The 10,949-nt window shown below is 44.0% G+C and overlaps 1 protein-coding gene across 1 annotated transcript in view; it reads left to right on the forward strand.

Moving 5' to 3' along the window:
- The window catches only part of LOC104996874 (microtubule-associated tumor suppressor candidate 2-like), a gene marked incomplete at its 3' end in the record, with an annotated part of 142,787 nt that overhangs the window by 123,621 nt on the left and 8,217 nt on the right, over positions 1-10,949 (forward strand). Inside the window, exon 4 of the mRNA XM_010851261.1 lies at positions 282-522. Within this exon, the coding sequence (XP_010849563.1) occupies positions 282-522 (241 nt within the window). The remainder of the gene's footprint in view (positions 1-281; positions 523-10,949) is intronic.

Below are 10,949 nucleotides of genomic sequence, written 5' to 3' on the forward strand. Positions count from 1 at the left end.
TTCATAGTGATATAATTTTAAAATCTTATGGAGGGAGTTCTTGTTTCTCCCAGTGGAATGTAGATTCATAGAGTATTAGAACCAGCATAGACCGAAGGGATCATCCCGTTGTGGTCAACTTAGAGATGAAGACCCTGGGCCCAGAGAAGGTAAGTGATGGGTGATGGAGCAGCTCAGTGATGCCAGAGTGGTCATTGTTGGAGCCTTGGTCGTAGGACGAGGTTCAATGCTCATCCTATGATGTGCGGTTTTCTGATTGAGCTTCTGGTCATTTATCCTAGGTTGCAGAACGCCCTGGAAAAGAAGAATTTTGTTCTCCTCCCTATACTCATTACGAAGTTCCCCCAACTTTCTATCGATCGGCCATGCTCCTTAAGCCCCAGCTGGGATTGGGTGCGATGTCACGTTTACCGTCTGCCAAGAGCAGGATCCTGATTGCGAGTCAGAGGTCTTCGGCGAGTGCCATCCACCCACCAGGAACCATAGCCGCAGCTGCCAGTCTCTACAGTTCCGACCCTGCAGGTAACCAATGCAGCAGGGACTGCTTTTCCTGCTGTGCTTTAAAATAGAGAGCGAATAAAATGAGGGTAGCTGTCTGAAGTAGGAATGCCTCTCCTTCTTTAGAAGGGCCTTTTCCCCTTCTTCCATTTGCTTGTAGATATGGACACTTGTCGAGACTCCTCTATCTACCACTGTCTTCCTCTGCGTCACCCTTAAAATGACGGCCCTTATAATCACCACTTTACAGCTTTTAGTTTCTCCCTCCCCTGATGCATCTTATGGACCAGGGTTCAAAAGATTGTTTCTGTAAAGGGCTACATAGTATTAATAAGTATTTTAGGCTCTCTGGGCCATAATGATCTGTGTTGTAACTACTTAGCATGAGAGTAGCCAGAGACAGTATGTGCATGCATGGGTGCAACTGTGTTTCAACACAGCTTACTTTGCACAGATACAGGCACACCTGGGAGGTGCTGTGGCGTCAGTATTTGCTTCACGCAATAAAGCGAGTTTTGAGGGTTTGTGTGTGTGTGTGTGTGGTTTCCCAGTGCACCTAAAAATTATGTTCACGCTGTGTGTGCTCAGTCTCTCAGTCGTGTCCGGCTCTTTGTGAACCCATGCACTGTAGCCCACCAGGCTCCTCTGTCCATGGATTTTCCAGGCAAGAGTACTGGAGTGGGTGGGGTAGCCATGCCCTCCTCCAGGGGGATCTTCTCGACCCAGGAATTGAACTCACGTCTCCTGTTTCTCCTCCATTGCAGACAGATTCTTTACCCACTGAGCCATCTGGGAAGCACTGGAGTCTATTAAATGTGCAATAACATTATGTATTAAAAAGCAGTGTATCTACCTTAATTAAGAGCTGTTTATTTATAAAAAATCTGAACCATCATCTGAGCCTTCAACAAATCATGCTAATAACATCAAATATGAGTGATCACGGATCAGCATAACAAGCATAATAGTAATTTAAAAGTTTGAAATACTGTGAGAGTTACCAAAATGTGACACAGAAACATGAAGTGAGCAAATGCTGGTTGGAAAATGGCGCTGATAGAGTCCTCGAGGGAGGGTGCCATAAACTTTTGATTTATTTAAAAATGCAGCATTTGTGGAGTGCAGTAAAATGAGGTATGTCTGTAGGGGATTGGATTTGGCCTGCGGAGAGAGACCTTCCTGCAGTACAGCAGTGACCGTATCACTCTTTTCAGCTTTTACACGTCTTGGACAACCCATGTTTGCCCACAGAATGGCCCTGCCCCAGCCCCGTCCTGTTCTGCCCTGGCTGGACCATGTCCCTCCACTGATGTTCTCTGCTCTTCTCTTTCTGTCTGTCTGTCCCTTCTTCTGCTCATGTCATTTCCTCTAAGTTTTACTTTATTGTCCTATCTTATTACAGAAATAATACATACCTGTTGTAAAAAATTTTGAATATAGAAAAATATAAAGATAGAAAGTCACTGTACTTACATTTTTAGCATCCAACCAGAGTTAATATTATGGAAATTGTTCTTCCCACGTGTTTCTTTCTGTGCATGCTTTAATAGCTGAATTAATACTGAATGTGAATTTTGATTTTTCCCACTAATATTATATTGTAGGCATTTCCTATGCTGTCAGTGTTTTAGAAATATTTTAATGGCAGCATGAGATTCTGTTTTATTCACTTACTTATTGTTTTAACAAATTCTGGGTGGTTATTATGTACTAATAGTTGTAAATCGAGGGCTGCAGCACTGAGCAGAGAACTCCTGCCTTTGTGCAACTTAGTCTAATGGATGAAATAGACAGTAAAAAAGCACAAAGATAAATGCATTATTAGAGATTGTGATAAGTGTTAGGAAAGCGAGAAACATAGTGCTTTGAGAAATTGCAACCGTAAGAGTGTTACATGAATGGGACAAACGTGGTTCTGGGCAGCCTCTTGGAGGAGGTAGAAGAATGGGTGGGGAATAGAATCAGAATTTACTTATGCAAATTGGGCTTTGCTCGTTCTCCACTGTCTTCCATAATGTTGCAATTTGGGTCTTTGAATTTATTTGTTTTTTTTCATATTCTTCTCTTAGATTATCTGAAGTGTAATTGTTGCATAAATGCAGATTCCAAACATTTTTTAAGGCTGACTTATTTCGTAGAAAATGTGTAATAATTATTTTTATACTGTTGTTGAAACACTTCTCAATGCCACACCCTTGCCAGTGTTGAGTATTACCATTACAGTGATTATCACTACTACTGCTGTTATTATTGTATTTCTTTTTAAAAATGTTATATTTTACTTGGCTGCATTGGGTCTTAGTTGTGGCATGCAAACTCTTAGTTGTAGCATGTGGGGTTTCTGACCAGGGATCACACCCAGGCCCCTTGCATTGGGAGCATGGAGTCTTAGCCACTGGCCCACCAGGGAAGTTCCTGCAATTCTTTTATTATTAGTGGAAGAACACATTTTTTAATCTGTTTGTCATTTTGTGAGTTGTCATTTACTCAGGTGATTACTGGTCGTCATAATGGTTAGTTGTTTTCTTGGCAAGCACTGCTATAAAAATCAGATAATTTTTTTACTGGTTCCCATGATGTGTGTGTATTATGATGGATCTACCTGCTGTTACAGGACTGCTGCAGGTTAATTATGTGTTCAGTCACTCATTCAACAATTAGTGCTGTGGCGCAGTTACGTGTCAACCTTGTTCTAGGTGTGGGATAAAGCTGTGAAAACAGAAAAAAGTCCTGGTGCTTGTTTTAGAATTTCAGGATGGGAGTGGGCACACTTCTTTATTTTAGTGGATAAATAAGTCACATTGTTTATCGGGAGCAGTTGTTCAGTCGTTCAGTCAGGTCCGACTCTTTGCGACCCCATGAACTGCAGCATGCCAGGCTTTACTAGTATTGAAGAAAATGAATCAGAGAAGGATGAGTAGGAAGTTTGGGTCAGGAAGAAGGGGGATTCCAATTTTATTTTTTGAAGAAGTAGTTTTAAATGTTTATTTAAGCATCTACTTGCATTTTCTGCTCCCTTTATGTTTTTATGGCTTTTTGGCTGTTGTTTTATTTTCATTTATTGTATATATTTCTTTGGTCATGCTCCATGGCACTCAGGATCTTAGTTCCCTGACCATGGGTGGAACCTGAGCCCCCTGCATTGGGAACGTGGAGTCTTAACCACTGGTCCACCAGGGAAGTCCCAGGATTCCAATTTTAAATAAAGTGGTTGGGAAAGGCCTTCCTGAGAGATGACCTTTAAGCCAGTCCCCAAAGGAGGGCAGGGAGGAAAGAGCCAGTGCAAAGGCCCTGGGGTGGCAGGAAGGCCAGGGAGGCTGGAGCTGAGTGAGGGGGCGGGAGGACGGGCTGAGAATGTGAGTAGACAGGTGAATTAGCATGGAGGGGACTTGCAGGAGGCCTCAGAAGGTCATCAACCTTTGACTCTGAGTGAGGAAACCATTGGAGGCTTTGGAAGCGGGGAAGTGAGGCAGTGTGATCAGAGTTTTGCATCAACAGGACCTCTCTCAAGTCCCAGGTTGAGCGTACGCTCTATGGGGACAGTTTATCTATGTTATCTCCCTTCCCTGCCCCACACACTGCCCTTAACTCTACAGACCTTGATCTGTATTTCAGCTCCCTGTGATGGACAGACTCTGAGCCCCTCCTGCAGCTGCTGTGGCATGGACCATGCCTCCAGGCAGAGGGAGTGGCAGTGATCAGGCTCCTCTCTTCATTTTCCTTCTCCAAAGGGTCACATTCCTATGTTGGCTGTTGCACAATTTCTTCCGAGTCCTCCATGATAGACTGTCCCACTGGGACCTCCTACCCATTTCCTCTGTGTGTGTGTGTGTGTGTGTGTGTGTGTGTGTGTTAGTCACTCAGTTTTGTCTGACCCTTTATGACCCCGTGGACTATAGCCCACCAGGCTCCTCTGTCCATGAGATTTCCCAGGCAAGAGTACTGGAGTGGGTTGCCATGCCCTCCTCCAGGGGATCTTCTTGATCCAGGGATCCAACCCACATCTTTTATGTCTCCTAAATTGGCAGGCGGGTTCTCTACCAGTCTATGTGGGGAGCATCATGGCTTTAGTGTGGCTTAAAAGAACCAGATATGCTATAAATACAAGCTAGTCCACAAAGCATGTTCTCCCAGTTTCTTTGTTATAAATTAGTACTCTTTCCTAAGACCCTTAAAATTTTACAGATCTTAAAGTGATTCTGCTGAAAAATAAACCTAAACTTCCTTACTTTGCACATAATTTCTTGTTTTGTGTATGGTGTTTTCTGACTCTACAGTCAGGCATAAACCTATGAAGTTTCACTGTCAAACTCAGGATGCTGTTTAAGTTCTCAAAGGACAACAGCAAGACTGCTAGTTACCTCTGTTTGTTGTTGAGTCGCTCAGTCCTTTCCGACTCTTGTGACCCCGTGGACTGTAGCCTGCCAGGCCCCTCTGTCCATGGGATTTCCTAGGCAGGAATACTGGAATGGGTTGCCATTCCCTTCTCCAGGGGATCCTCCTGACCCCAGGAATTGAACCCAAGTCTCCTGTGTCTTCTGCACTGGCAGGTGGATTCTTTACCACTGAGCCACTGGGGAAGCCCCAGTTACCTCCCTCTAGGGTGGACATAAAATCTGTCTTAGTGAAACCTAAGATTGAATATAAAAACAATTTGTTAAGAAAACACAATTTTTTATTAGACCTTCACTACTTGGCTCAGACGATAAAGCATCTGCCTGCAATGCAGGAGACCCTGGTTCAGTTCCTGGAGAAGGAAATGGCAACCCACTCCAGCACTCTTGCCTGGAAAATCCCATGGACGGAGGAGCCTGATAGGCTACAGTCCATGGGGTCGCAAAGAGTCGGACAAGACTGAGCGACTTCACTACTAAAGAGTTAAAAAGGCAGTTCTTTACTGTACTGCATTTTTAGTAGATTTATATATGTTTTATGTTCCTTTTTTCTGAAAAGCATCTCTCATGGCCTAATATGTTATGTAAAAATTGTTAACTTATATAGTGTACGCCGTGTCAGGATATAATTTGTATTCATGGAAATAAGTATACCCAACGTTGCTGAAAGCCTGGCAGTTTCATGTCAACTGGTGCACCCTGAGAGAACTGTAATATTTTTTGAGAGGGATAGTTAAATGTCAGAATACAGTTTTTAAAAGACGAGATGAGAATACTTTACTCTAGAAATAACCAGAGAAGTTCAGTCAGAAAAGGTAAGTTGAGACAGTTTTTTTCAGCTTATTTTGTTATGAATTCTTCTTGTTAAAAGGAAATTTTATTTTGGAGCTCAATATACTGGGTAAACTTGCCTCTTTGGTAAATTTTTTCAAAAGGCAGGTTGAATCCTGCCAAATTTTAAAATGTAGGGCAATCAAGTTAATGTCACATATATTGAAGGAGAAGTAAACTTGATTGGAACAATTTAACACAGAGGCATAGTATTAATTTTTGAAAAGCCTGAGCAGTCATGATAATGTCAGAATGGAAGCTCTTCGTATAGTGACCAATGTTTGGAATGTAATCAGTGAATCCAGTATCTCTCACCTGGCCTCCCAGGTCTCCAAGGGCAGGTCTCTCTGCTGGAGCCTGTTTGTATCTTTCTTTCTTTTCATGCTGGTCCCCGTACCCCCGCCTCATGGCCTCCTTTCAGCTCTTTATGCATTTCAACCCCTTCCTGACAAAAGGCTCCTGTGGTCAGCACACCTTCTAGAACACACTTCCTCCAGCACACTCCAAGACTAGCCCTGTCTTCTCCTTCAGGTTTCAACATAAATGTCATGGCTCCAAGGACTTCCCTGGTGGTCCCATGGTTCGTACTTTACTTCCCAATGCAGGGATCCCTGGTTGGGGAATCAAGATCCCACATGCCTCATGCCCGAAACATAAAACAGAAGCAATATTGTAACAAATTCAGTGAAGACTTTAAAAGTGGCCCACATCAAAAAAAAAAAAATCTTAAAAAGACATAAATGTCATGGCCCTGGAAAGAGACCTGACTGTGATCCCCCTATTCAGGGCCCCTTCCCAATCAGGTACTTTGTAACACATTTTCCTGTTTGTCTCCTTCACCAGTTTATATCATGGCCTGTGATTCTTATTTTGCCTTTGCACACTGGCCATCTCTCACCCCACTGCAGTGCATAGTCTATGAGAAAAAGTGAAAGTCACTCAGTTGTGTCTGACTCTTTGTGACCCCATGGACTATCCAATCCATGGAATTCTCCAGGCCAGAATACTGGAGTGAGTAGCCTTTCCCAGAGGATCTTCCCAACCCAGGGATCGAACCCAGGTCCCCCACATTTCAGGCAGATTCTTTATCAGCTGAGCCACAGGGAAGCCTGAGAATGCTAGAGTGGATAGCCTGTCCCTTCTCCAGCAGATCTTCCCGACCCAGGAACTGAACCAGGGTCTCCTGCATTGCAGGCAGATTCTTTACCATCTGAACCACCAGGGAAGCCCAGTCCGTGAGAACAGGCATTTAGAACTGCAATATCTTTTGAATAAATGTTAAGAGTAGCAGTAGCAGTGGGAGCTCTTGTGTTTGTTTTTTTTTTTGTTTGTTTTCATCATTAGGGAAAGTTGATAAAGTGCTGAGATGATTTGGAGCAGAAAGCAGGCAAATTAAGGACAGATAGTAAATATTTTAAGCTTTGTGGGCCAAACAGCCTCTGTTACAACTACCCCACTCTGCCATCATTAGAGCAGAAGTGGCCACGCCAAGTGAACGAGTGTGGCCAGGTTCCAGTAAAGCTCTTTTTACAGAAATAAACGGCCAACCTGCGGGCTGTAGTTTGCTGACCGAATGCGGTTTCAGAGCGTCACCAGTGTTTGAGATGTTCACATCGTTCCTTTATCCAGTATTTTATTCATTCTGTTGTTGAGCAGAGGTTTTCTGGTGTGGGCCAGGTGCTGGTCTGTGTTTGGGATGCACAGATTATATAGCCCAAACTTGGCAAAAATATATAGAGAGATATCAGTAATTACAATAGGAAGAGAGATGCATTTGATAGAGATTTTCAGAATGCACATGAGCAGGGTACCCAACTCAGCTTGGGCAGGTGGGGACTCTGGAAGGCTTTTCCAGATGAGGAGATGAGATGAGTTTTGCAGGATGAATAGGAATTTACCAGAAGGGGTAAAGGTAGCATGCATATACCTGTCAGAGAGAGAGGTCATGAGTTTGGTGATGCAGATCCCTTACAGGGACCGATTACTCAGTCAGAAGTACCGGAAAATGCTTTACAGGGTGGGGATGGGGGTGGACACTTAGTCACTGGACACAGGCAGGGCTCGAAGTTCCTTGGGGACATTTGGGTAGAAATCTCCAAAGGGCAGAAATGGGGACTGGAGAGAGGTCTACGCCAAAGGTCAACATGGGAGTCGTTGTCCCCACCTTGATGCGAGCAAATGGGTAAGAGAGGGAGAACAGAGTAAGGAAAAGGTCACAAAGGGACCGTGTGCCCACATCTGAGGGGTAACTGAAGGAAGAAGCCTGCAAAAGGCAGGACACCCACCTCAGGGTGGGTGGCTGGTGGGGGCAAGGGGGAAAATGCAGTGTTTTAGTCTAATGAAGAGGGAGCATCCAAGGCAGAAAAATGGTCAAATCTGTCTCACAGGAGACAGGACAAGTAAAAATGCAAAGAGGTGGTTGGGATGGGAAATTAGGAAGCAGTTGGTGACCTAGTTTTGAATGAGCAATTTTAGTAGAATGTGGGGGCGGAAGTCACATATTAGTGAGTTGAGAAGTGAATGAAAAGTGAGGGAATGGAGGCAATGAGAATAGACTCCTGTTTCTAAAAACGCCCCAGTGAAGAAGAGAGCGCGGTGCTCGCTGCCAGGGGAGGGGGGTTGTGTTTTGTTTTGTCGTTCAGACTGTGACCCAGGGGATCTTCCCAACCCAGGGGTCAAACCCATGTCTCCTGAATTGGCAGGCAAATTCTTTACCACCAAGTCACCTGGGAAGCCTCCCCCCTGCCAAATAAAAAATAGAATGAAAATAGTTTATTGGCATCATTTAAGTGCCGTATCATTATTTTTATCATCAGTTCAGTTCAGTCACTCAGTCATGTCCTACTCTTTGTGACCCCATGAATTGCAGCACGCCAGGCCTCCCTGTCCATCACCAACTCCCGGAGTTCACCCAAACTCATGTCCATCGAGTCAGTGATGCCATCCAGCCGTCTCATCCTCTGTCGTCCCCTTCTCCTCCTGCCCCCAATCTCTCCCAGCATCAGAGTCTTTTCCAATGAGTCAACTCTTCACATGAGGTGGCCAAAGTATTGGAGTTTCAGCTTCAGCAACAGTCCTTCCAATGAATATTCAGCACTAATTTCCTTTAGAATGGACTGGTTGGATCTCCTTGCAGTCCAAGGGACTCTCAACAGTCTTCTCCAACACCACAGTTCAAAAGCATCAATTCTTTGGCGCTCAGCCTTCTTCACAGTCCAACTCTCACATCCATACATGACCACAGGAAAAACCATAGCCTTGACTAGACGGACCTTTTTGGCAAAGTAATGTCTCTGCTCTTTAATATGCTCTCTAGGTTTCCTTCCAAGGAGTAAGCGTCTTTTAATTTCATGGCTGCAATCACCATTTTTATCATGGTTTTACTTAATTTCATGAGAACTACATAGCATCTACCAAGAAAAATTTAAATCCAGTGGGAAAACATCCCTGTAAAGATAAACCAACAGTGAGATTGCTGAGATGGTGAAAGAGATGAAGAAGGAAATGGCAACCCACTCCAGTATTCCTGCCTGGAGAATCCCATGAACAGAGGAGACTGGTGGGCTACAGTCCCTGAGGTCACAAAGAGTCGGATACGACTCAGCACGGACACATGCACATGTGGTCAAGGAGCATATGGCGTAACTGTGGTTCCTTTGGAGTCTTAAGGACACCGGATGACCTTGGGACATATCTTGGAGGCTTCCGAAGAACATTCAGTTTGTTTTGCCACTTGTACTATTAACAGTTTATCTCTCAGTATCACTGGTACTACATACTGCTGAAATGGACTTTGGGAGTGGCTGTGTTTTTACTGTGCGTTTGGCCATCCCAACTTTGGTTTACTTTTGTTGCGACTGAGCATGCCTAATAATGCCCTGCAGGAATTAGTACAAAGGCAAATTTCCTCAGCCAGGACCCAGAGATAGCTTCAGTGGCTCTGGGGTGGGTCACAGGCTTAACAACTATTCTACTTATTTGGACAAACACTGTTAGTATACATAATCAATATTGAGCACCTACTGTTTGTCAAGTTGTTTTAGGCCCTTAGGATACAACCGTGAACAAGACAGATGAGATCCACAGGCAGTTAGGATGCAGTTGATTAGTGCTGCGACCACAAAGTCTTCTGGGCCCAGGAGAACAGAGGAGGGGATCTAACCCTAAGTTGGGGGGCAGGAAAGTTTTTCGAGTGTAGTGTGGTATGAAGGAGTGAAGGATTTGATGTTATTCTTATGTAACATCCCTTCCTCTTTCTCCTGGGAAGGATGTGTTGTTTCCTTGTTTGTTTTGCTGGAGTACATCCTTGGTAATTTCCAGAGAGAGTTCAAGGAAAGCAAACTCGCTGAGATTTTGCCTTTCTAAAACTATCTTTAGTCTGCATTCACTAGATCAAATAACATTTTCTGGGTTGAAAATGAGTTTCTTTCAAAACATGCAGACTTCCTAGTGTTGCTCAAAAGAGACGTGGTGCCTATCTGAGAATTTTTTGGGGGGTTGGGGTAGGAGACCTGCTTTTGTTTCTCTCCAAAAGCTTTAGAATCGTCTCTTATCCTTGGTGTTTTAAAAATTCCCTGTGTGTGTGTGTATGTGTGTGCGTGCATGCACACTGTGTGTCGTACAGAGTGTGAGAGAACATGAGAGAGGGAGGGAGAGACCGAAGTACAGCAGACAGAGACAGGAACTCAGAGAGGTGGAGGAAGGAAGGGAGGGTAAATTGATTTATCTTGCTAGGACTTGCTAAACTCTATTTCCCTTCAGCATTGGATAGTCATCTCATCATCTTGTGTTCTTATTCAGTCCAACTTCTCTGTTTTCTCTGTCTTCCTGGGATTTCTGTTATTTGGTATTTGGACCTCCCAAAGTGGTGACTTATGTCTAGTTTTTCTTTCATTTAAAAAAAAAATTAAGATTTGTTTTCATGTGGACCATTTTTGAAATCTTTATTGAATTTGTTACCATGTTTTGATTTTTTTTTTTGGCTGAGAGACATGTGGGATCTTAACTTCCCAGGCAGTTCAGTTCAGTTGCTCAGTTGTGTCCGACTCTGCGACCCCATGAACTGCAGCATGCCAGGCCTCCCTGTCCATCACCAACTCCTGGAGTTTACTCAAACTCACGTCCATCGAGTCAGTGATGCCATCCAACCATCTCATCCTCTGTCGTCCCCTTCTCCTCCTGCCTTCAATCTTTCCCAGCATCAGGGTCTTTTCAAATGAGTCAGCT

This window comes from Bison bison, unplaced genomic scaffold, assembly GCF_000754665.1.
Source record: "Bison bison bison isolate TAMUID 2011002044 unplaced genomic scaffold, Bison_UMD1.0 scf7180017864299, whole genome shotgun sequence".
NCBI classification, from domain to species: domain Eukaryota; kingdom Metazoa; phylum Chordata; class Mammalia; order Artiodactyla; family Bovidae; genus Bison; species Bison bison.